The sequence below is a fragment of the Numenius arquata genome, chromosome 7 (genome assembly GCF_964106895.1).
Source record: "Numenius arquata chromosome 7, bNumArq3.hap1.1, whole genome shotgun sequence".
In the NCBI taxonomy this organism is placed as follows: domain Eukaryota; kingdom Metazoa; phylum Chordata; class Aves; order Charadriiformes; family Scolopacidae; genus Numenius; species Numenius arquata.
The window spans coordinates 57,719,479-57,746,550 of record NC_133582.1 but is presented as its reverse complement, the minus strand read 5'-3'; the positions used below and the strand labels follow the sequence as shown (position 1 = coordinate 57,746,550).

The window sequence follows — 27,072 nt, the reverse complement described above, 5'->3', positions numbered from 1 at the left end:
GAGCTCGGAACTGACCCTGCTCCCTTCTCTGCCAGTGGGAATTTTAGCACTGACTCTAGCAAAAGCACAGCCAGAATAATGATTTTTCTAACACTTGAAGACAATTACTTTTATTTTAAAATGCAGGAATAGCCTCCTGCTCTGGTCCTGTTCTCAGCCCGAGGCTGTAGCCCTGCCAGCACTGTTAATGTCATTGTTTGCGAAGTGTATTCCCAGTCTCCCGTACACCCACGCAGGGCTCCCAGCTCCGGGCTGCAATGTCCCCCCCGACTACATTGTTCCAGCTCCCCCCGGCTTCCTTGCCCCCCGCCCCGTCCCCCCCACCATTGTTGTCCCCCTGCACCCACCCTGCATTGTTCTCACCCCCGCCTGCCATCCCCACCGGGGAGGGACCCTTCCTCCCTCCCACTCCCCGCAGTGGCTCAGGCTCCTATCTTACCTACTTCCATATATTCTGCTGACCTATTGGCATCAAAACATTTTCCCTTTCTGAAAGCGCATTACATAAACTATCGGCACTACATCCCACAGCTTTTGGGAGCTGTGGGTGCTCTGCCTTGAGAAGCCCAGTCCAAACTCTCTTAAACAACAGCAAGATTCCTGTTTCATTGCTACGGACTTTAGATCAGGCCCAGTATTCAGATTGATAGAAGGTGTTATTGCACTTTAAGGTAGGATATAAAAGGCTAGAGCAAAAATATGTTGTCACTATAGAACAGTAATATGTAACAAGACAGATACATAGGGATTGATATTGCATCTTCGCAATATATATGTGCAGAAATAGCTGGTATGATTTATATAGACCCCATTGTTACAATAAATAACAGTAAAATTCCTTCTAAGCTGTGCTTTTTCATGTATAAAAGCAAGTAGGGTTAAAAGCATACTTCTAAACAAAAACAAGGCAAGGCTCACATTTACATAGTCAAGTGTTAATTGCAGACAGGATTTCTAAAATACCTTATTCATACATGTATATCTATCTCCATATATGTAAGTATAGAAACATTTTTATTCATTTACGAATTAAACAACGACTGAATGTTTAAAAAGATTTTTAAAACCACACAGAAACAGATGAAGTTAGCCAGCTGCCCTGTCATTATTTTGGCCACCTTGCTTTTTACTGCTCTCCATTTTGTACACCCACAAAGTCTCTTTCGAAATAGTTATCTGTACTGTGCTGTGTTTTTCCAACAGGCATATAGGAATGCTAACCCTAAATTTCAATGTGTTTCCTATTTTTTTCCTGTGATTCTTCACTTTTGCTGTGGTACTGCTTTCTAAATGATATTCCCTCTTTTCACAAAATCCAAGTTTCTTATACAGTGTATGATGTATAAACTGCTTTCCATACTCAAAGTAAAAGCCAGTATCCGCTAATCCTTGAGAAGGGGAGCAAATATATATGCTTAGAGTAGATTAAGTATAGAAACAAAACCAAATACCTTATTTTATTAATAAATAAATATTTTGTATTTTAATGCATTAAAAACTTGTTAACTCTTACCATGGCTTATGCGATGAAAACAGTAGTATGCAAAGTCCACTCCCAGGAATGTCATGTACCACGTCCATGGCGAGTCCCAGGGCAGTTCAAAGAGTCTGTAGTTATTCCATACATAGATATAACTAATTAAGTCAATGCTCCTGAATAAAACACTGAAAAAGAGATCCAAAAAATTTTTATCAATAATTTTGTCAGCTTTAATTGCAGAACCTTTTTACTACATATTTACCATTTATCAGACAGGAGTCTTTTTCTAGCACATAAAACCAGCCTCCAAATTCTGCAGTCTCTGTCCAGTAACGTACTATTGACTTCAGTGAAACCTTTGCTTAAGGTCTATGAGGTTTTTAAAACCAACCCTCACCCACTCACCACCCATGTTGTGGCATTAGGCACACTCAAAGGCACTCCTGTGCTCTGCAGGTGCTATGGCGTTCCTCTTCTCCCAAATCCAGAAGAAACTCATCCTTGCTAACTCACAAGTCAGAAACGACTGAAGCATAGCAGCAATTATTCTCAAATGCTAAGGTATGACATTAAAATACCTTGGCTACTTCCATTGTAAGGAAGGGCATGGAAGGTGAGAGGGCTTTTGGGAGCAGTGAGATATTCCATCTGCTCAGCATATCACTTCACTTTAAAAGAGGATAAATTCAGCAGGAGGAAACAAAGCCCAGTACCATTGAAAAGAAGATAAAAGGAAATTGGTATAAAAAACCAGCAGAAGCGAGCAACTACCCCTGACCTAACACAGGTCAGTGCTGAAACCAGGAGAAGGAGAAAGAAAGTAGCTCTGGGATGGGCAGGCCAGACTTGGTGGTAACTCTCCACAGCTGTTTAGGTTAATACAAATTTGGGTTGCCACAGTCACACCCTGCCCTCAGAGCCCCACCACATTTCACCCATTTGGAGGCTGAGCTGTCTCCAAACAAATTTATTTGTTTTTTTCTGGGTGAGTTTTTGGACAGATGGGGAAGCCTTAACCCCAGCATGAGGGAGATGGGACACCGTGGGCACTGGGGTGGCCCAGGTAACAATTGCCTTAGGTAGCTGTGAAATGGTGCCTCATCTGTGGATTGATGTATATTTAAACTGGCATTTTTGCAGAAGAGAGTAGCCCACAGCATAACTTGCAGCAGCTTCCTCACATCCCCTCCCGCTACCCTCCTTTGCTGTGTTTGTGAAAACGTTTATGGGACTGTGGTGAACTGAACCAGGGCAGCCTCTGAAAACAGCAAGTAGAAAAAAAAAAAAAAGTAGGGAAAAGACACAAATTGTAGGAAAGTCACACATACCCTTTTTTATATCAATGGATTAAATGCACCTCAGTTTAGGACCCAAGAGTCAGAAATAAGATTTACATTGGCACCATCATCTACACACAGAAAATCTAATCTAGTTCTCAGATGTTTTGCTGGTTTTTGTTGTTTGGTGGGGGGGGAGGGGGGTGGCTGGGGAGGATGGGTGGAGGAATTATCAGCAGAACAACATCTTTGTGGAAAGTTGTGCAAGGTTTCAGAAATTTATAAATCCTGTTCATGGCTGAAGGAAGACCAAGGGATACCAGTTCAGGGAACTTTAAATGGAGATTGCAGGTGACATACCTGCAAGATGCTACTTGAGCAGAGGTGGTAACAAACTGCACAGAGGTGGCACCACCTTGCGAACCTCAGCTGAAAGGCTGTCACAGACCAACATCTCTCTCTCTCTTCAGTCTCCCCTGGAACTTCACCTTACATTAAAAACAGCTAAGGGTCTCCACACACCCCTGTCCATGTCTGCTCCTTCTTGTCTCAGTGCCACATCCCAATGCTACTTCTTCCCAAACCCTGCTTTTTTTTTTTTCTTCCTTTTTTTTCAGCTAGATTATTTTTGATATTGTTTACAGCATAGCCCCAAAAATACTTGAATCTGCAAAACTAAAAAAGGATCTGTTATACTCCTTCTCCTCTAAAGCCTTATTTCACACATCTGGAAAACATCCCTGAAAACAGTGTGGCCGTGCCCCGTCCTTTCAGGTCACTGTACTGAGTCGTAGAATGGTTTGGGTTGGAAGGGACCTTAAAGATCATCAAGTTCCAACCCCCTGCCATGGGCAGGGACACCTCCCACCAGACCAGGTTGCTCAAAGCCCCATCCAGCCTGGCCTTGAACCTCTCCAGGGATGTGAAACAGGAGGGAATCTCAGCAAACATGGCTATATCAGCTCATGAACCATCCCACACTCCATGACTGAACTTCGTGGTCACCTCCATATTTTTGCAGAGACATCCGTTCAGAGCTTTCATACTTCTGGTGCTAGCACCCCTTCCCATAACAGTGTTTTAAATAAGGCTAAAAAGAAACTTCTTAAGCTTCTGTGCTGCTAGTTTCTCTATTAACGAGGAAAAAAGTCAGCTGAAAATCCCAAGCTCCCAATACTAGCCTGAAAGCAGAATAGTATCGCATCTACCACTTTATCCCAAGAATCTGAAGCATTACAAGGAGTTGTTGCTCCGGAAGAAGAGAACTAATATCTTTTCCACAGCCTCATCTTACCTGGAACTCATTCCTACCTTTACTGCCATCATCCCAGTTTTTCTCTTGGACAAAAGCAAAACATAACAAACCCCATGAAGTTTCATTTCAGCAGCTGGCAGATGAAGAATTTCTTTTCACTAGCAATGACAGGTGTATCTACCACTTCAAAAAAGAACTTAGCCATGCCCAGAAGTTGGACCATACACACCTGGAACATGTTTAATTTTCATAAGAGCTGTGTTCTATAAATATTTTTAAAGAAGATTATATGTGTCCAACCAGACTTTTGCAATTCACCTCAAGAGGCATCTGTAAAGTTCAGTATAAATTCTCAATCCCTTTCACAACAGGTCAGAAGGGAGCTGATATTATTCAAACACAAAGAAATGGGCATTTCTTAACATCTTTTCAATGACCAGGAAATTTAAAACACCTCTTGCAACATAGAGTATCAGTTATTATTAGGTACTGTTTTCTTACTTTATTCTTTTGCTTTTATTAACATATAATGCCTTTGCAGTACATCCAAAGATATGTGAACTGGTACATTTCCTCCATTTTTGATCAGCTTTCAGTATTTCACCCTTGAGTCCTTTTTTTTTCCTTTTTTTCCACAGGCTGAGGCCAAGGTGTAAAACTTGAGCTAACCCTGCAACGCATTTTTTATATATGTAATTTGCTGTACATTCTTTCCTTCATGCTTGAATCACAACTCTACAGCACATATACACTAGCTGATTACTGTAATTAATTTAGAGTAATCCATCATATCACTATGCAATGCTGGAGAAAGAAGAGTTGCTTAGCTAAGTATTTTTTAAAAATTTACAGCGTGATAGATAGGAAAGTCCAGAGCTTGCATTCAATTATGATTCTGAAAGTTCACTTGGAGTTTTAAAGGTTTATATCGCCCCTTTTTTTTTCTCCCTCAAGTTCCATTTTCACTTCTTGAAAATACTGAAGAGAACTTAAGAAAACTTTTTCCTCATTTAAATGTTAGGTTTTAACCATAAATATGACAGAGGTGGATAGGTAAGACTTTTGTCATCTAGTCCAATCCTCTGCATAAGGAGTAATAAATCCTGGAACAGACTGTATAGAAAACCTTATTATATACATTGCATAGATTTATCTTCTTGGATTTTGAACATTTCTGCTGAAAATTTTCTTATTATTTGCAAAGTATGCACTTAGGCAACCGTTTTGACTTTGAGACAGAGTTCTCTTCTCCTTGTTTCTAAAGTTCATGCATACTTTATTCAAAGGTGATAATATTTGTTTTAATAAACCATTTCCCCCCTTCTCCTTCCACTGGGTCAGATTATCACTTCCTCTAATTAAAAAAGTCCAAGAAGGAAATTCTGGGAGATGAACTCGCTATGTGGAAATGAAGATCTACTTATGGTAGATCCCTATGGGATAATGAAGGAGGGAAAAGGTGGAGAAAATTCAATTGGAAGAAAAGGCAGCTGCCCATTTCAAAGAACACAAGGTCCTGTTTTGCTTCCTCCAGCTCACACACCAGCCTTAGAGTCTGAAACGAACATTTTAGGAAACCTCTTTCATGGTGCCTGGGACAGTCACCAAAACGGAAAAAGGTCAGAGACGGTAGCTGTTGTCTCTCTTCTAAGCATGGAGGAAGATCTGCGTATCAAAAGCAAAGACCCCAAGGAAATCGCCTCAGCTCTCGCCACTATTGCAATCACCACCTTGTGTCACACTGGGAACCGACCTGGAGCCCCTGAGCTAAAAACACAACTCTACAGCTGGACCTACAAAAGCTCGACTCTCAGGGGCTCTCACTGACTTGCATCCTTGGAGGTCAGACACAGAGGGAAACATGTTAAGACACCCTGGTCACAAGGTTATATTATCATTAAAAATAGTGAGATATTACTAATACAGTTTCCCTGGGTTAAATAAATTCCATTTTCCTAGCCTGATTCAAACTGCATGAATGTAAAGTTTCAAAATGTTGAACAAAGGCAGTTTCTCCTCAATAATTTGAAATTATTCAGACCATATATGTAACAGCAGGATACATGAATAATTAAATGCTCTGTAAGCCTTTGTTTCAGAGTGCAAAGCATAAGGATTTCCATTTCCAAGGATACTCATAGAGCTTTCTTTTCCAGATGAAAAACTGGCTCCAGTCACAATTGAAATAAACATTTTGATAACGTGATTTCAGTAAAGAGGAGAAGGGGGGAGAAGGTAGAGGAGTCTTGAGAAAAGGTCCATTTGCAAAACAAAGCAAACCTCCTGCAACTGAAATCCCCTTTTATTTCCTGTACAGGTGCCAGGTCTTAAACAGACACCCAATTTATTACCTTGTCAGCTGACTTATTAGGGTTGACACAAATCGAGCTGAAATATGCTTGACATACTGCAGTCAAGGCTTTTTTCACGCTTTAGCACAAAGCCAAACTTTCCACAAGGTGGAGGGAAAGGGAGAGGGAGCTGTGGGAGTTCTATTCCCTGTTTTCTATCATCAAGATGAATATGATCCTCTCCCATTCTTAATATGCAAAACCAGTCATGAAATAACCCAAGGCTAAAAAATAATTCACCAAAATGATACAGCTGGGAAATTATTATCAGGCTCTGGAAAGCCCTTGATTACAGGAAATAGCACCTACATTTTGAGAAAATGTTCCCACCAGACACAAAAGCCGAATCAAAGCCTCTCCTCTTCTTCAGTATGACTTTCTTCCCTAGCATTTTAGCCTAAATAATGCAAATCACAAGTTTTCCTCAAGGAGAAATAAACACCAAACACAAAATAAAGCAAAATGGAGGTGAGTTTGGTATCCTTACTGGCTGCATTGTACACAGTACTGCATAACATTTTGTCTGGCAGAGGTGACTTTTTCTTCCCCAAACCTATTCCTGTTGCACTTCACTTTTTATCCCCTAATTTAGAACACTAATATTAATTTACAATAGTGGGTGGAACGAAACATGAAACAACAGGTTTTGGAAGGAAAAGAACAAAAGTCAGTGTAACGCTTTTTTATTATTAAGCCCAAGTCCTGTCTACATAATTCAAGTCGCTTGTTTATCTTTGCTCTTTCATATATAAATAAGCAATCAATTAAAAACCCAGCACAAGTTAAATATTTTCATGAGCAGTTCCACTGCCTTTAGTGATATAATCCATAGTAGCAACACATTTTGGCCTAAGTTTATGCAAGGTCTTCTGGTAAATTTAATTACATGTGATCTTTAAGAGATTACAAATCCTAGTTTAAAAGCTTCGGAACAGCTGAGCTTCCAGCATTGTATCTTACTCTTCTTCCTTTATGAGAATGGAAGTTACATTTCTTTAGACTTACTTATACCTGCCCAGCACACTGGGCTGTAAATTCTGTTCCAGTAAATTCAGTGCACACAACACTGGGAGATTGTAGAATGCCATCTCCTGCGAGACAACAGACCTGACTTTTCAATATTTGTGTAAATAGCACCATGTAAGTGTAACACAAATGGCTACTTAGTACCTTTTTCCAATATAGGGTTTGATTTTTGATCTCTCCTACTTGATTTTTCCACTGAAGTCAGCAAATTTGCATTACATTTTTAGTTAGATTAGGAACAAGCCTATAATATTCTCAAATGTCACAGATAAACAGAAGTAATGAGGAAAGAGAAAAGGGTATTCTATTCCACTCAGATTAGTTCTGAGTTTATATAGAACAAAGGAACTGGTAACAGATGACTGTTCCTATGGCCTATAAAAATATAAGGAAATAAATTCAATGAGACGTCACAGCACATCAAATCACAAAATGAGGAAAAATATTTACATGAGAATTTCTATTGAACTGCTTTGGTCGTACTTCTGAACTTTAAAAATGGCAGTTTGGTTTTGTCTGTGATATACACGGTGGTGAAAGTCTGTTCTTTTCAGATCTGTAACATTGATTTACAGAATCATTAAGAGACATTTTTCCCCAATTTCCATAACTTCTAGGTGTTGACCCAGGAAACTAGGTTGGCCAGCTCTAAAAATGCTACCCCTGTGCTCCATCTAGTGGAATTCGATTTAAGCTTAATGCATCTTTTAGCAGAGAAGTGCTTCAGTCAGAAGGGTACTCTACACAGAAGCAGCTCCTTAGCAGTTTTTCAAAATGCGTGCAAACGGATACAACTTATCTAAAAGAAAAATACATGGAATAAAACTCTACTACAAAATTTAATGGTGTTTTTTTTTTTTTAAATGGTGTATTTTGTGAGCTACAGAGACTACCGAACATAATTAATAACATATTTCCAATAAGGGTAAACTCAGTTCACAGTCTGTGCTCTCCCAGAAGAGCACACCTATATTTGAGAACAAAGACTGACAGCTCGTCTTTGTCTCTGGAGACAGGGCAGGTGCAAAGCTGGGCCCTGAGATTCACAAACTGGCCATCACCGGGCCATTTTACTGGCCCCACTGTCTAGAAAAAAGCAATGATGCAATACTAAGGATGTAGATAAATACACATTCTGCAGACAGCTGTGTCTGTGTAAGAGGTTACAATCTATAAGAGTAATTGGCTCCCTGACAGGCTTGTGTGAAATACAGCAATCTCTAGAACATTATGCTAGGTCGGGACTACCAGTTGTTTCAGGCAATTAGTTTAAGAACATCCTGACTCTCCCAAGTCTCTCTCCCGAATCCTTCTTTTTAACGTTTAGTAGTTTGTGCGTCATTTCATTAGAAACTCGAGAGTTTTAAACTCTGGCTCAGAATTTTCCTTAGTCATCACCAAAAAGCAGCACTCCATGCATGCCAGGATGCTGAGAGCTGCTCATTGGTACTCCTGGGCTCTGCCAGCAGTTCTGCCCACACGGGTGCTCTCCAGCTTCAAACAAAGTGAACCAAGTTAACAAAATTCTACAGCTTAAGCCACTGAGGGTAACACTGCTGATATGCCTGGGAAGGACTCACCACCGAGAGCAGTGGAGGTGTTAACAGGGGACGGGGGAGGCGGCAATGAGCACCTGACACCAGGCAGAAAGCACGAGCATCTTTACTGGGCACAGCTGGATTGGGACTTGCTTGAGGACACAGCATGATTTGCACCAAATCTCGAAAACTGTGTTAAACTGATGTAGTGAGAAGACAGGAACCCTCGTGTGGATTAATTATCCTAACTTTTACTGATTTAACTCCACTCAATTCATCAATGACAAACCAGATCAAAAAAAAAAAAACCTAATTAGACCAAACAAAGATTGTTCATGTACACAGTCACTGCCATGAGCTTAACTAAACTGATTTAGATAATCCCCTTCCAGAGTCAGTTTTGCCTGCTAAAAATGCTACCAGCTCCTGCTGCAGAGCACTACCCCCTTACTGAAACTCTTTATCCTACTCTGACTGCTTTACCTACAGAAGGTTAGTGAGTTATTTCAAAACCTGTTCTTCTGACACAGCTGCGAGGGCTGTGACCTTTGGCAAAACGTGGGAATGATGAGCAGTGTATACCTGGGACAGTGCAGCCAGGAAGGTGCTCTTGTGAAATACATAACTACGTAGTGCTACTTGGAGAGTGGGAGGAATGGGGAGGCAAGTAGATTCCATCTCTTCAGGCTTGCTATCTATTAAAATCCTATTTTTTGGAAACATCTATTGACAGGTAGTGTCTCAAATTGCCATAGCTAGCTGCTGCGAGCCTGGCTGTGACTGCAGGTTCAGTAGAGCCTGAGTCTGGTGCCTAACAGCTCTTGGCTGACACATTCCCACTCGCTTGCCTGTCTCTGCCTTAAGCAAATACCTTTTCAGTCCCACAATGAACTGAAATAACTCCACACGGGATCAGATGAGCACCTGAACCAACAAAAAAGAAAGGGAGGACTACGTGAATGAGTACAGGAAGGACAGAAGTGCAGTAGCCAGAAGTTAGGTTGGTTTGGGGGCGAGGCATGGCACGGCAGCTTTACTTGCAATTTAACCAGGTTAAGTGATTACCTTTCCAGTTTGGCCCCATCTGCTCATCACTGCCCTAACTGTGGTGGTTACCAGCCCTCGGACCTGCCAGCGTAATTGCATGCATAGCTGCTCCCTGACCTGGCTCTGTCAAAATGAATGCAGCTGAGCTTAAACACCTCTTTTATAGTTCTTGGGGGGCTTTTGTTTCTGCTTTTAGCTGGATCACTTTGTCAGGACCAGGTTAGGGAGCAATTAAATGTGCAGTTATGTTGGCAGATCTGAGGGGGCACCTGGATCAGAAGCAACACATCTGACCATGCTCTAAATAAACATCTGTCCAAGGCCTTAGTAAAACAGATGTGGAGAAAAAAATGTACCTAATAAGTCTTGAAGCGAAAATATAATTTACGAGAAACCGCATGTATCAAATTTTCTTCTAAGAGATGCGATCACTAATTTATGAGATTATAATTTTCTGTAGTCACACATGAGGTATCTAGTAGATACTTCAGGAAACCAGGACTTACTTTAAATGGATAAATCCATGCAGGCAAGTATTTTGAGATCTGTCGGGACACTGCCAACTCCACAGGGTTGTGAAATGCTTGCACCAACTTGAACCGAGTGTATTCTAATCAGCTCTGCATATTGCTGCTATTAAGAATTGAAAACTTCTGGTTTCAGATTGCAATTTTGCATATGCTTTAAAGCAGATAACTCAGTAATGCCGCAAAAGAATTGAGTGTTTCTTGTCCCGCGATCCTGACTGCTTTTTTCCAAACCCATTTCTTGTGCTGGCACAAGATTTTGCAAAGCCATAGTCAGAACTGATGTGGGTTAATATGATGGGAGGGGCCAGGGGGTGCTGGACCTGCTTAATGGGCCACTTCACCACAGGGCAACACAAATGCCATGCTGGCAAAAGGGGAGAGAAGGTGCCGAGGCAAGAATGAGCAACCAGAAGTACAAGTTAGTCAAAGATGCTTCAGTTGGCAGCAGTGCTGGTCTAAAATGTACACGAATGCCTCTGCAGTCTGGCTTCTGGAAGAAGATCATTTAAAATCTAGATGACGTGCAAAACTGTGAATATGCTGGTCTAGAACAGAAACAGGATTTGTCTTCCTTTGATACAATTATTGCTGATGTGCATACACCTTAAGATGTATAATAGCATGAACTAATCAAAAAGCATTTTCTCATTCCTTTCTGATGTTCCACAATACTTCAGAGAACTCTAATCCCCTCTGTTTCAAAAACCAAAATAAATAATGTACACAAATTGTAACATTCTCTTTAGCAATGAAGTTCATTGCAGACTGGACTGACAAACCTCTGTTAGACATACATACACGCACATACTGTACGACTGTGTTGCAGAGTTGAACACTAAAAACTGGCAATTGAGCATGACCGTAAAGAACGGAGACTTTCCTAACTAGTTTGAAAGTATACCTACCTCAGTTATCCCCCAAACGCTTTTTGATTTGATTTATGTTCTGCTGCTTTAAAAGAAGAAATGGGCCAATATGAAATAATGCACATACTTGTATAGTGGATATTTATACCCAAAATAAACTTTCTCTTGGGAGAATATTTTTAAAGCAGCATTTCAAGTCTCCTGGCAATGGTTAGTTCGAAAAGTTATTTATTTATTTAAAATAAAAGTTCTCAGAAATTTTTTAACCACCAACATTTAGGATGCTGGGAGTAAGCTTAGTAATTCGGGTTTCTCCCTTTCCCCCAAATTACTTTTCATTGCATACAGCATTTAGTATTCATACATGCAGAGGAATGCATAGTATGCATTAAGGCAGAGAAAATTATACTTAAGAAACATATAGGCTATTTTACAAGAGACGATATATACGCACAAAGCAATTCAACTTACTACATGCTGTTGAGTCTAATAAGCCTAAAACCAAAACACATTGCCTTGTCCAATTAGACTTTTCCTCTTGCACCTACATTTTTAAAATTTGGCATACAAATATCAACAATTTATGATTTGCACTTTCTCCAACAATGAAGTAAGAAACACTGAATAAATACTGTTTTCCCTCAAGATATGCAGTACTTCTGTTATACAGACTGTGAAATGGAAAAACATACTTAGAGGCTGAATATGGTCTGTGACTCCTAATTTTTTCATTAAATGTAAAGACCGCTTTGCAGTGATGCATCTGAAGCTTCATTCTAACTAATAGACTGAAGCCCACCATTTCAGATTCAACCACAGATTTTTTTAAGGAAGTGGCAAACCATTGCTGCTAGTTGAGAAAATGAAAATTAGTCCCTGGGAGAGGATACAATCAATGGTGTGTTAATCTAACCTTCAGCTGTTAATGATTTGCACTACTATTTCCCCTGATGCTGTGGGTTCTGCTGAAATATTGTTTTAGCAGTTTCTGTCAGCTTTCCCTACCTTTTTTCTGCCTGAAAGGGAGAGACTGAAGTGAAAGTCTTAGCAACAGATTTTGCATGTGCTTTTTCTTTCCTCCTGACCCAGTTCTTTCACACCATGGAAGCAGAAGACAGAAGGGTAAATTGTTCTGTTTTCACAGTTCAGGCCTTTTTAGCCACTCTGTTATTCACAACTCCTCTTACTTACAAAAGAGGTGTTACACTAAGCAGTCACCATTAGAATTCTGATATTAACATGCGATTAAATTTTTTAGGAAGTCTGTATTTTGCCTGCTTCTTTCACATTCAGCCAGAAAGTTAAAAGCTTTACAGAACTCTTTTTTTGGAAAGAACTGTTGAGGAGGGTCTTGTATTTCCAGCCCTGAGAGCTGGACAAGCGACCTGGAAGAGACTTCTTGTGCTGGTGTAGCAATGAATAAGTGTACCCGATCCCGCAGATTTGCCTGGTCCTGTGAAGTTTGTGTCCTTAAGGCTCATTTGGTTCACTCAGTCGAAACAACCTTGCAAAATAACTCCTATCTGAAAGAAAAGTGCAGAGCCCACAAGCCAAATTCTGCAGCAAAGTACTGAGTGCCAAAATAATAAAAGTACTCAGCACCTTGCAGAGCCGCGTTCCACACACGCAATGCTAGCTTTCTTAGCAAGCATTTGTTCCAGGAATAAGTATTCTTAAAATAAAGCCAAAAGGCCTCACAAAACCATTCAAACTTACTTTACATGTATCTCAGTCCCCTTGTTTAACTTAATCAGTCCTGAATACTTCATATGAAAAAAAAAGTAAGTATTTAGCATGGTAAATCTTTGAAGTGTATGACTGTCTGCAAAATTTGGGCTAAGTTGAAGAAGCAACATTTGAACTAATTCAATATTAGCTTCATGCAAACTAGAGTTAAGCCTTTAGCAGGATTGTATGTTGGTGCACACAAGTCTAATATATTGATAAATATTTAATCTCTTACAGCTTAAAATATAATGAAAAATTGAATGTTTCTCCTTCAAGATCATGTTAACAAGTCATTAAAAGCAACAAAATGGTTTGAATATAGGTTGTACACTAGCTGAAAAAATAGCTTCACAAAATTCTCCAATAACTTAGACATTACTTTACACTTGAAGAAATTACTTTATGTTTTAATATTTCTCATGCTGAAAGCTCATGCCTCTTATTTGCGGACATATGAAGAGCTTGGGAGGGTGTCTCTAACTGACATTGTTTATCTCCCAAACTCCTTGAAAGGCTTCGTCCATGATACCTACTACTAACTAACATAATCCATCACAAATTGTCTCTGTCCCTAATCTAAAGGCACAGACATAAACCTCGTCAAATCTTTTCTTGATTAGAATTTTTTTTAAAAAAATAAATCAAGTAAATGCCAAATGCTCAACAGATTACAAAGTAGGTGATTTACACATTTCAGAAAATGGGTGCTACTTGCCAGAAGGGATAATTTTTTTATTGCTGTGCTCTTTTAATGTATTTTATCAATAACCTGGATTGAAAGAGAAGATTTCCAGTAAAATTTGCAATGACAATAAACAGGGATCTCTAAGTAACAAAGGCAGCATTTCATGGATTCAGACTACTTCAGGATGACCAAATGTACAATCCACGTATTTTTATGTGGCCAAATATATGAACATATTGCCTATGAATGAGGAACGTAAACCACAGAATCTAAAAAAATATTTGGGGATGAAGGATGGCTCAAAGGGCCTGGGATATATAAAGGGAGGAACAACAAGTAGAAATAGAGAACAAATGACTTCATTATTTGGCACTGATGTAGCACTTTCTGAAATATGGAGTGCAGTTGAGACATCAACACTAAGAAGGCTGAAAAACTGCAGAGGATTCAGAAAAAGGACTGTGGGAATAATTGAAAGACCTGAAAATACACCATATAGTCAAATTCAAATCATAAAACTTTTCTTCATGTAATGAAGAGATTATATGCAGTTTGATGGTAATCTGTAAATTCATACATGGGGAATAGAAATGTAATCCCATTCTAACAGAAAAGATGTAATAAAATCTATCATCTGGCAGCTCATATCATCCAAAGACAGATCTAAACCATGACATTCCTTAGAAGTAATTAGAGCTCCTGGAAAACCGTTAGGGCAACTTATATAAAGAACTTGCTGGATTCCCTGTTACTGGATATTTAAAAATCCATGATGGATATTTCTTTAAAACACAACTCTGTTCACCATGAACTAATTCAGTTAAATCATTGGGGAATAGATTACATGATCATATTCACAACAACTCTCTCCGGTATTAAAATCCACTGAAGTCAAACACAAGATTATGACTGAGTTCAAAGAACTTTAGATCACATGCATATTCACAATTCTATCAATAGGGTTATATGCACACAATTTTATTTTTAAAGGCTAATGAAAATAATAGACTTGATTTGATGCTTTTGTTTTCTTTTCTCTGAAGTTTAACAAAAGAAAACTCAGATTTTAACATACAGTCCAACATAAGATATGGTCAAGTGGGTGGGTCAAGTCCCAGAATAGGCAAAAAGCGACAGTCAAGATCAAATAAAGATGAATATAATTGCAGATGGAAAATATCCAGCAAGTATCATATTTAGCCTTACAGATTAAAAAGACATTTACACTCTTTATGCCACTTCATTTTAGCAAAGTAAGACCCAGATGCCTTGTTTAATCATTTTGGGATAGCAGTAAGAACTTCAATATAGAAATCTCTTTTCTTCCTTCTTAGTGATTAAAGAACAATCTTAAACTAATATAACGTGTACTTACTCCGGCAGTCGAGACAGGATACCTAAAGAAAGAGAACTGATGCCATCATTGATCCGACCTGCCAGTTTACGCTTCTGAGCCCAGCTGACAGCAAACTCCAGCACAATAAAAGCAATGAAGAATGGAATGCTCTGAAAAAAAAAAAGTTTGAAGACAAGAAGTCACAACACAAACAGAATTAGATTCACCTTTCCTAACAGCAGTTTATGCAGCCAGACACTTCTTGGGTTGGTTGGCACTTTACTGGCTACTACTACGATAAAGCTCTACATGGACCTTAAGAACCAGAACCACCAAGGCTACCATGTAATCCACACCACAAGCATAAATCCAGCACAATAACCTTCTCCCATATTATTTTCTTTTGTATCTTCTGCACATAAATCTTTAAGTGGCATCAAAACGAAACACAAAAGTCTTTCCAAACTCATATTTCTCATATTCAAGCAAATCAGTGAGAGGAGCGATATTCACGGACTCCTCTAGCCACAAGGTAAAACAGAATCAGCTTTCGATTTCATATGTAAGCATTTTTCGAATGTGTTCAGCCACTGAATTTGGCATCTAAAAATATTATCTGAAAGACAGAAAAAAGTGAGTTTCTTTCTACTCGGCATTTCTGTTGCCATGCTTTCTGCTGCAGATAGCAACAGCTCTTCTTTATGTGTACACAGAGAACCCAGTAACTATGCAGCCCATTCCAATTTGGGCCATACCACACGTTCTCTTTCCAGACCAAGTAGCAATGATACAATGATCCCTTTTTTCTTTTGGGTTGCACTAAAGATAACATAATTTTCTGCCTTTCTGAAGAAAAGTGTAACGATGAGCAAGACTAAAACATTTCCCACTCACAGTGCTGCTTCAGTCCAGGATTCAATCCACACTGTCCATTTTGAGTCCCAGATCAACTGGCAAATTGGTAACGCACAACAGCAGCACCCAGTAGAGAAAGGTACGGCTGTGCTAGTGGTAAGACTGGTAACGTTACCGTGACACCACCATTTTTCATCAGTGGAGCAAGACTGCTACAGCTGTTCTCAAATTTTCATCAGCATAGGCAAGAAAAAAGGATGGAATAACAGCAATTGGTAGAGCATATGCTTTTTTACCGACACTGGAGTCCTAACAGCCCCTGCATTTCATGGGTGGAAGGAATGACAAGGCAGTGGCAGCGTATCAGCCATCGCCACCAAAATTTAGAAGGCCTGTGGCAAGGAAAATTAAGAGCTATTTTACTTGCATCAGATCTCTGCATCTGTGAATGTTCCTTCTACTGCCTCCTTCACTCTGCAGAAAACTTTTAGGTGGCCTTGGAGACATTTGGACAACTCTTTCTCAGTGGTATTTAGGCATAAAATTCCCATCATGTTTTGCAGGGCAAGAGAAATGCAAGACCAGTGAGACTTTCTGCACCGTTATGAGAAGTATCAAGCTGCAAGACTTTCCCTGTTAGTCTTCTTCTGCTGCCCTGTTCAAGTGACCTGCAAACATGTATAGATTCAGAGACTGAAACCCTCCAAACTGCACTGCTGTAGAAGAGAGGCTGCTTCCGCCTATACAACATTTTAATGGAAGAAGCATGTTGCCTCTGCAAATGCCATTGCGTTTTGGAGGGTGCTCGTTTTTGTTGCCAAGTGAGATATGATCCGGGAATTCCTACCAGGCTGGGACACTAAAGAGACTAAGATGGATATAGACCAGATTGCTCAGTGGAAGAAGAATTGGATGATTCAAACCATGCAAGCAGCAAGAGATTTATAGTGTCTAGGAAATGTGAAAGTTCATAAACTTCAGCAGCTGAGGGTTAGGTTACAATAACAGATGAACAGAGATTAATATCAACATGGCACTTTTTAATTTAAATGCCTATCTTGCTCTTGAACAGCATTTTAGGTATCTAAAAGGCTGTTTGGGATACGCACTAACTGATGACATAAAAAACTTCGAAAGCAAAGGAAGACCTTTAGATAAAGCCTAAACATCAACCAAGAAAACCAGCGTGGTAAATCTTTGGATATGTGAAATCAATAATACAGAAATAAAAACCAAACCCCACAACTTCCATCTGAAATCACGGAAACATTCTAGGAAAATATAAATACTCCATGTTTTGCTCTAGCTGCTTCACTTCTAAGTAGGCAAGACTTTTAATGTACTTTTCTTATTATATAATTAAAGAACAGATTCCCAACTTATCAAACAAAAGTTGATGACCACAGCTGTACAGTCCAGCAGAGATAAAAAGGGTCTTATGAAGAACAACTAAGAAACACTTGACCACAATACCAGGAGCCAGGTCTAGCACAGCCTACAGGCAGTTTGAAGTTACGGAACAGCAGAAGCTGCACAGCAAATTGAATGGGCTCAGGACTGACAAAGTGGGATGCTTTATCCATGAAATGAAAATAGTGAATCAGAAATATACAATACCTGCACTCCATGTTGCAACTCACTTTACCTAACAACATCTGAAATGGTTAAAATACTTGACTGACTTACTCCTAACGCATTAATATAACTTCTTTCCTGTTGACTTCATTAAATATTTTCTTCCCACTGTAGAGCTGTGAGACAGCCAAGCATTTGACAGCACACTTTGACTCACAAATAGGGAGTGTGATAGCAAGGAGGATAGAGAAACATTCAGACAGCCTTAACCTCCAGCCCATCAAGTAGCTTGCGAAAGGCAAGATTTATGGCATACCTCTTAGTATCGAAGAAATCACTACCTCTCTCCCACACACCCACATTAAGCTTTGTCCAAAGCAGATCAAAGGGATCAGCTATGTCAAGACCAGTATGTGTTATTTATGTGACCATAACACCTAACAGCTATTGTCATGGAGCAGGATCGTACCATGTTAGATGTCGTTCAAGGAGAAGGAAAAGGCACCCCCTGTCCCAAACAGCCTGCGGTCTGAGGATGAGATGTAAGACAGCAGAAGGATAATGCAAATAATTCAGGAAAAAGGGACACAGTCAGCAAGACAGACAATAGTCTCACTAGCCTAACCATTACTTTGTCTTTCTTCCTTTTCTGTTTAAGTTAAAGGGACAATGAAGACATTTAAGGAACCTATTGAGGATAGGTAGCTCTGCAGAAGTTTTCAAGGATCGCCCCTACAAACAAAATGGCACAAAGTTAAGAAATAGCCACTGTTGGCATCACAGGCCAGAGACAGAAGCTGGATCCTTTTGATATCTTCTGGCCTTTTAATGTTTTTCTTTCTCTCTGTTTCCAGCTTCTTTCTCTTCAGCCATCACCAGAAATACTTAACAGAGATTTGCATTAGCGTGTGGTTTCGTCGAATAACTGATCCATAACTTGTAAGTCTTAACGCTGAGCACTGAGTAAGAGGGGTTTCCCATATAAGTAACCAACTCTTACAGAATGCAAAGGACCTTTTAAAATCAGTTTCTGCTTTATACAGTTGCAAAAAATAATATTCTAAGTTGAAACTCAACATAAATTCATGGTTTTATTGCAAGTCTTGAAACAGTTTCTGTTTTCTTAAAGTCCCAAGCCCTTATAACATAAGAATCTCAACTTTCATGTAAAACTAAATATGAAGGTTCTGTGCCTCATTATTTAGAAGCAAAGCCTAAAATGTGAATTGAGTGTAAATGTGAACTTAATCTTTAGGCAGAGAGTAAATAGAAAAGAAAAACAGTGAATATTAAATTTAAAGCTTTCATTTTGGGGCTCTCAGCAAAAGGAACAGTGCTCTCTCTTCCCGAGTCTGACTCGTGGAAGTCTTTACTGAGTGAGCACAAGTGACAATTTCAGAACATGGCAAGGAGCAAAGTAAAATTGTTGCTGTTCATGAGAACTTGCCAAATACTGGCAAGCAAAAAAGCAGCACTCCATCCACCCATCCGTAGGTTATGAGAGAATCAAAAAACCAGAGCATAATCTTATATCCATAGCAAAGAGAATGCTCAAGAAAGGACAGGGCAAGCGTCAATATTCATTGTATGAGCCAGGATGTTCTGCCCTGGAGAAAGAAAATTGACTTATAACTTCTCTTCTATTCCTAGAAATAAGGGAAAATCAAGGGTTTCAAATTCTACATGACAAAAGCTCACGTAAAAATAAATTCTATGATTATGGTCCAGGATTTGAACCCTTTTTCCCAGAACTTTGGAGATTACTTGGAAGGGTGACTTTTCCCTGGGCACTGCTGCAGAGCTTTGCTACTAGTCACTGGAGCTGATCAGCTAATGTTTTAAACAGGACTCGGGGCCTTCACATACAGCTCTGCCAACACAGAGAGCATGATGCAGGGATGGGGGAGCTGTTCTTTCTCTGAAAATGGAAGTAATATAACCACAGCCAGACACAAGCTGACAAAATTGTCCTGTTCTCAAAATCAGAGCTGCTTCACCCACTGCTGCCATTTGCTGCCCAGATGACTCTAGCTCAAAGGAGCTACTCCTATGAAGTGCGTGTATTTTAGAAATCACAAAAGGGCTCAAAAGAATGATACTAGGCTGGAAAAGTGGAGTCAGCAGGTCAAGGGAGGTCACCCTCCCCCTCTACTCTGCCCTGGTGAGGCACCCTCTGGAGCACTGTGTCCAGTTCTGGGCTCCCCAGTTCAAGAAGGACAGGGAACTGCTGGAGAGGTTACAGAAAGGACTACAAAGATGATGAGGGGCCTAGAACATCTCTCTGGTGAGGAAAGGCTGAGGGACTTGGGTCTTTTTAGTCTAGAGAAGACTGAGGGGGGACCTGATCATTGCCTATAAATACTTAAAGGGTGGGTGTCAGGAGGATGGGGCCAGTCTTTTTTCAGTGGTGCCCAGTGACAGGTACAATGACAGAGGTAACAGGCACAAACTGGAACACAGGAAGTTCCATCTAAACATGAGGAGGAACTTCTTTCCTGTGAGGGTGGCAGAGCTCTGGAACAGGCTGCCCAGAGAGGTGGTGGAGTCTCTGTCCCTGGAGACATTCAAAACCCAGCCGGACACGTTCCTGTGGGACTTGCTCTGGGTGGACCTGCTCTGGCAGGGGGGTTGGACCAGATGATCTCCAGAGGTCCCTTCCAACCCCATATCATTCTGTGATTGAGAAAGGCGATAGAGAGAGCTGGAGCTGAGCAGGCAAAACTGTCAAACTCTAGACAGTCTTCCTCGATCACGACGCTGCAGCTTAAGCTGCAAAATGCCTCCGTGGAAAGCAGTGCATCGACCAGACACTGCACACACCCGCTGGGTTTGCAGCAGCTCTCTGCTTCCCCTGTCCAAAAGGGCAATGGTTTGCTGATAACAGCCTTTGGGGAAGGGCTGCTCCATACTACTACAATTCCCAGAAAGCTGCTGACGGTGCTGCACTGCTCCCCCACTGCAGCCCAATAGTAGGTGCTGCACAGCAGCCCAAGGTTAACCTGGCAGAGTTACCCGTATAAAAAGCATGGCTCTTCAGTGAAGCTGGGCTGAATTGACTTTCACAAGGGGCAAAAGAGCATTTATCTGCTGTCTCCACAAAAAGCTCACATTGGTTCCAGGTTCAGCAGGAGCTGGGTGCCCAGATATGTGCAATCGGTAGGACAGAAGGGAGCAAAGGTACCTTCATGGAAGCGGATAAGCTGGCAGGGCAGGAGGGAAGGGAGGGATATGCTGCTGCCTGCTGACAAGGGAGTTCTCACCCCTGACCTCTGTACTCTTGCCTTAGAGCTTTGGGAGACTGCACTGTCCCAACTCAAATATTTGTTCTCTTAAACAATCTTTTTTTTATTATTATTATTTTAAATAGAAAATTTTATTTTTCCTTCTTTGACTTAACTTGTACCACTCGCCTTAAGGGCGCAGAGACCTGACTTTTTGCTTGCTTTAAAGACCGTAATAGTGCTTTAAAACCATAATAGCCAAACAGAGTGTCACGTTTTCTTGTTTGCTGTCACTATATCCAGCAGCACTGACAATCGCAACTGTGTTTCGCATCAACCCCCAGAAATTTGGGGTGCTTCTCGGAAAACTTTAGCTCCTGGTATCAGGAGAAAGCATCTGAGCCTTCATTTAAAATACATGAAAATAGAGGGCACGGTTACACGGGCAGCTTAAAACAGGCAGCTTGCGGATAGAGAGCCCAGAAGCGAAAGCGGTCAGAGAAAGACAAGGTATTTAATTTTAATTTAGGTGCCCTTTCGCGGCCGTTGTTTCCTTGGGCCGGCTGTGGCTTTTGGAAGAAGAAGAAAAAAAAAAAAAAAATTAAAAAATAAAGGAGGCGGCAGCAGCGCGCAGGGTGGGCAGGGTGCGGAGAAGGATGCTGCGGGGGGAGCGGAGGGGACGGGAGGGAACTCTCACCTTCTCCACGTAGTCGGGCACCTCCTCCACCGTGCGGAAGGAGCTCTCCCCGGGCGGCAGCACGTAGAAGAGAGCGCGGAGCTGCTGCCCCGGCGCGGTCGCCCGCGGGCCACCCGCCTCGCTCCCCATAGCCCGCCGACCCGCTCCGCACCGCGGCTGCAGGTGCGCTGGCAGCGGGGAACCTCCCGCCCCTCCGCGGATGTGCCGACAGCGGGGACCTTCCGCCCGCCCCGCTCCGCGGCGGCGCAGGCTCCCGGGCGAGGACAGGGCTCGGGCTTTTAACCCGGCCCGGCGGGCTTCGCTTCGCCGTGGCGCTGGGGGGGCTTGAAGGCTGCTTTGGGGAAAGCCTCGACTTTCTTATTTTTCTTTGAATCGTGCTGTTTTGCAGGTTTTCTTGGTTTCTGGGGTGGTTTGGGTTTCTTGGGGGAGTTGTTTGTTTCTTTTTTTTTTTCCCCATGTCATCACAAAAGAATCACATAGAATCTGATCGTTCCCCCCTGTATGTGGCACTGGTGAAGCCATACCTCAAATACCGTGTCCAGTTTTGGGTCCCTCGCTACAAGAAACACATTTTGGTGCTGGAGGGTGTCCGGAGAAGGGCAACGGAGCTGGTGAGGGGTCTGGAGAGCAAGTCTTATGAGGAGCGGCCGAGGGAGCTGGGGGTGTTCAGCCTGGAGAAAAGGAGGCTGAGGGGGTCCATGTTGCTCTCTACAACTCCCTGAAAGGAGGGTGTAGGTCTCTTCTCCCAAGTCACAGGCAATAGAACAAGAGGAAACAGCCTCAAGTTGCACCAGGGGAGGCTTAGATTGGAAAAATTAGGAAAAATTTTTACACTGAAAGGGTTATTAAGCACTGGAAGAGGCTGCCCACAGAAGTGGTAGAGTCACCATCCCTGGAGGTCTTCAAAAGACAGGTAGCCATAGTGCTTAGAGATAGGGTTTAGTGATGGTTTTTGTCAGTGTTGGGTTGATGATTGGACTGGATGATCTGAAAGGTCCCTTCCAACCCAGGCAATTCTATGATTACATGATTCATTATGTGCATGGCCCACTTAGAGGAGTCAAGAGAAAGCCCTTGCACACCTACCCACTGCATGTCCCAACTCCCTTCTCACCCTCAAAAATCTCTCAACAGCAGAGCTCAAGCTGTCCTTTTTCACTTTTAGACAGGTGTCCACACACAAAAGATATTGCTCAGGTTTTTGACTTCTGCATAAAAAGCAAACCTTTTAAATTTATAAAAGTCAAGGGTTTTGAGAAACAAGCTGAGGTGTGCTTGTTGGCTCCTTGGGTCAGCCCAGCCGTCTTCCCATTAAAAGTGTTTGGGTTTTTTAATCTTTCAGAAGGGCTTATCATGGCTCAATTTTATATATCTCTAATTACCATGACTATACTAATGGTAGCCTCTAGAATCCACCTATTATGCTGCCATTTACAAAGGAATAAAAACTAGGGATATACAAAGGAACAGTAGACATAAATGTATGCTAGATCCTCGTAGAAAATGACTTTTAGAAATGGGAATAAGGACAGGCTTCGTAGATTCAGGCCTTCAATCTGAAGCTCAGGAGCATGCATTTCCCTGTCCAATGTTTGTCAATCACACTTTATACATTTGGATTTGATAAAGTAAGCTTTGTGATAAAATAGATTAGCCGGAAATAAGATAACACCCTGTCCCAGCAACCCCTTTATCTCAAACTTTCAGTTCCACTTCACCCTGTCTGCAGAAGAAATGGACTGAAAATCCTGCTATGGGATTTTGCCCCAATTTAAGTCCTGCCAGTCATTAAATTAAGAAAAGCATTATAGTTTGAATCAACTCTTAGTTTTAGAAAGGAACTATGACAGATAATTTCAGGTGAAATTTCTGTTTAGAAAAAGAAACATATGTAGAAATTGACATTAAAATAATTGAAGTAATGCATATTTCTGATGCTTGTATTTAACTATGTTGCCATTTAAACAACAGTGGGGGGGAGATTTAAACAATATTCTGCAGTTTTAGTAATGTAGCAATAACATAGTACATGAATGTCAGAAGATTACTGGAAGTACCAATAAAAATATTTTACTTTAAGTTGAACAAAGAACAAGTGTTTTAAAACGGTGTTAATGGTGAAATAGATTTGGGCCGTCTCTTAATATGTTTTGTTTATACTAGTAGCATGATATGAGTAAAAATTAATAAACTTTATAAAGTGCTTTAAAATTTCATCCTAGTGTTCTCAACTTCAATGTTGATTTATGGTAATTGAGGTTCCTATAGAACTCCAGTTATTAACTTCTAAAATTTGAATTCATCTAAATGAAAAAATCCAAATTTACTCAAAATCACACAAATCAACAGCATTCTGACTAGATCTTCACTGCAGGCAATGACATATGGTAGAAAGTGTTTCCCCGTGTTTCCCCTTCAGTGCTCTGGTGCTGGTGTTCATCTTGCTCCACTGTCAGCTCACAGAGTTAAAATGACCAAAACGTAATCCCACCAAAAAAGTTATCAGTGGACAGTATCTGGGGTCCGCTCTGGGGTGAGAAGAGCCATCAGTGGGGCAAGAGAGCCCATGGCCCCACAAGGCGAGATAAATTTCAGGTACTATGGAACCACTACCTCACATTGCACCATTCTGGGAAAGAAGAGAATCCATCAGTTTTGGGTCTCTTTTCTTTCTTAAAATTTATTATTTTGGACCCTGATTTCAGTGTAAATTATCACCCACGTATCATCATACTGAAATTCTTGGTTTCAAAACTATAGGAAAGAATTTGGACTTGATTATACCTCACAGGGGAAACAGATGGGTTTTCCAGCTTCTGTGTCCGAGGAAAAATAGATGATAGCGCTACAATAGCAGCACCTCTGGTGAGGAGAAGAGCAATTTTCAATCCTATCTGGACCATCGGTGAGTTTTAGATGAGCTTCAGTAATCTGGTTCTACAAATGTAGCTGCTGTTGTCTATTTAAGCCTTGAAACTTAGCATGCAGTTTCCAGTGCTCACTTTTTTCTTTGTTAAGAAGGGAATAGAAAATAAAGCTGGGAATATTGCTTTAATCCTCTACCAGACTATGCTCCATCCATTAAGTGACCTTGCAGAATTTTTTTGGCAGGAGTTGATTTTTAAATTAGTATTATTTTGTTTTCTGCAAAGAGTTAAATAACCTACTACTTTTCTTTTTACAACAAAAAGTAAAGAAGTCGCTATTTCCCATCCTATGCTGCGATCAAAAATGCAGAAGGATGTTCTGTCTGGAGACTGGGATTCTGCTGTTGACTTGTAGATCGTTCCAGTAACTAAGGCAACAAAAGACTCTGTTCTACTTAGAGGAAATTGGGGAGCTGGCCTAACATGATCTGTAGGTGGATCGTATTTTGTTTTCTCTAAAGAACTCCATCCCACCCACTTCATGAACAGAGAACGCCCAGACGCTTCCTGTTTGGGTCTCTCCAAGCACTAAACCAGCATTAAATAATAAACTCATAAAGGGAATTAGGGCAGGTTGAAATTGGGATGGGCGATATAGTCTGCCTTGGCAACTGTTCACAGCAAACTGAATCATATCCAGAACCGAGTGGGGTTTAGTGTGCTGTATTTATTTAGTAGTATCTTTGAATACAGAAACACTTTAAGTGAGTACATTGTGATGAGCAGATGTCAGAATTTTCTTGTATCACTGCTCCAGGTATTCACAGCACCTATATTCACGCTTGGCAATGGATGCCATTAGGGGAGCACTAAATGCATCAGTGTTATTATAAAACGAGTAATTACAAAAAGTTTTAAATGTTGTCTTTGCCGGTGATAAACCCTGCATCATATTTGAATAAAAAAAATTATTCAAGTGTTTATTTGTACTTGTTCATAGCTTATATAAGCTAAAAGTATTAATACACAATTCTTAATAATAGCATAACACTGACTCCAGAAACCTGAAGACAGATGTTCTGCATGTTCATCAGCGTCATGCCATGCACTTACCCACTTACTGCTAACTTTCCATTTCTCCTATGCAGGACTGTTAACCATAGAACAGTGCTCATTCTAAACTATTTAATTTAGTACAACTTGTTGGCAAACTCAGTTTAGTCAAGGATTGACATGATGTCCAGAGAAAATAGTACATCCTTCAGGAAGTCTGTTGGGGAAACTTACTGTGATAAATGTACATATTGGTCACAGAACTTCATCCTCTATGTTTATTTGTTAATAGCACCTACTCTTGATCCTATAGCAGCTTTTTGTTTTGTTTTTTTGGTTGGTTTTTTTTTTTTTTTTAAACAGGAATATGTCTGATGTTTCTCCTTTCTCTTATGGAGAAAATATTTTTTTTTTTGTTTTATTCTTAAAATTCCTTATCTTACTTCTTCTGTCCCCTAGTGTATTGACCATGGGAATCACTTGACCCTTAGGCTTTGGTTCCCTACTTACCTTAGCCAGCTGCTGACTTTCTGCTGGAGAATGGGTGAGCAGCACTGCTTGTTCTCTCCCTCCTTAGAACAGGCTTCCTCCCCCGTTTGCCTTGCCCTGACACAGAGACTGACAGGATTCTTCCATGCATTGATTTGCCTCACAAACTCACATAGCAAGAAATTAAGCCAGAAAAGAAAGAAGTTTAAGAAGTTTTCTCTAGTGAGCTAAGTGGTTCATGAGAGGGTCCAGGGAGTGCAGGAGTTGGCATGAAAGCCCAGGAGAAAGAGGGCAGGAGCCCAACCAGAGATGGGAGAATGAGGTGGAAACAGGACTTCATTTCAGCAGCAGCAAGTTATTAGATCAACTGAGGAGCTCATGGAGTCACAGCCTCCTGTGCATTTGCCAAAAATATGGCTTCAGCAGGCTATCACGTCAGCACACAACTGCATCCAAATGGTTGATGCTTCCTTTATATCAACACTTCAGTAACTGCCTTTTTCAAAGTTACCCTTTTTTTTTTTTCTAGCAGAAAGGAAGCTTTTTCTTTTATTTGCCTATTAACATAACTATATATGTTACATACTGCATTCTGTGGATGGGTTTTGGCTGGACAGGAAGGCTCCCTGGTACTCCATGATTTAGCTGCCACACACGGATGGGGTCATGGGGCATCTTCTGGATGGAGAGGAAGATGATGCTCTCCCTGGAATCCACAAGGGACTGGGAGGCTGCAAAGAAGCCAGGAGGGAACAGTTCAAGAGGTTTAGATGAAAGATGCAGTATGAGATGAGGAGGCAGGGGCCTGATCAGGAAGAGGACAACAGTGGCTCAGAGCTGCAGGGAGGTTCTCCTGGAGACCGGAGGAGCTTTGCAGAGGTTGCTGCAACCCAGAAAACCAGTTGAGACTGCAAGCTGAGACATACAAGGTCTGAAGGTAATGGCTCACCCCATTAGAACACAGTGAGTAGCAGGGGAATTGGCATTCATGCTCTGTATTTTCACTAGTCCTCAAACAGCAAAACCTCAGTTTTCTGTATTTCAGAAGAATACTTTGTTTTATTAGAATAGGAACTAAACTGATGTTAGAGAAAGAAAACCCTTTGGTGTGGTTGCCACACTGCAAGGAAGACAGGCAGGAAGGTTCACCCTGAAGCTCTGATTTGTGGGAAACCAGTCACAAGTGGAAAGCCCTC

The 27,072-nt window shown here is 40.9% G+C and overlaps 1 protein-coding gene across 2 annotated transcripts in view; it reads right to left on the bottom strand.

The window, feature by feature from the left end:
- The window catches only part of AGMO (alkylglycerol monooxygenase), a 192,515-nt gene extending 170,876 nt beyond the window's left edge, over window positions 1–21,639 (bottom strand). The window contains exons 1-3 of one of the 2 annotated variants that reach the window (XM_074150588.1): window positions 21,468–21,639; window positions 15,159–15,289; window positions 1,514–1,665 (exon numbers count right to left, since the gene is read on the bottom strand). In XM_074150588.1, the coding sequence (XP_074006689.1) occupies window positions 1,514–1,665; window positions 15,159–15,289; window positions 21,468–21,596 (412 nt within the window). In that variant the 5' untranslated portion in view covers window positions 21,597–21,639. Of the gene's footprint in view, window positions 1–1,513; window positions 1,666–1,885; window positions 2,158–15,158; window positions 15,290–21,467 lie in introns of those variants that run through there. The other variant, XM_074150587.1, reaches the window with a different exon arrangement.
- Between the last annotated feature and the right edge of the window lie 5,433 nt (window positions 21,640–27,072).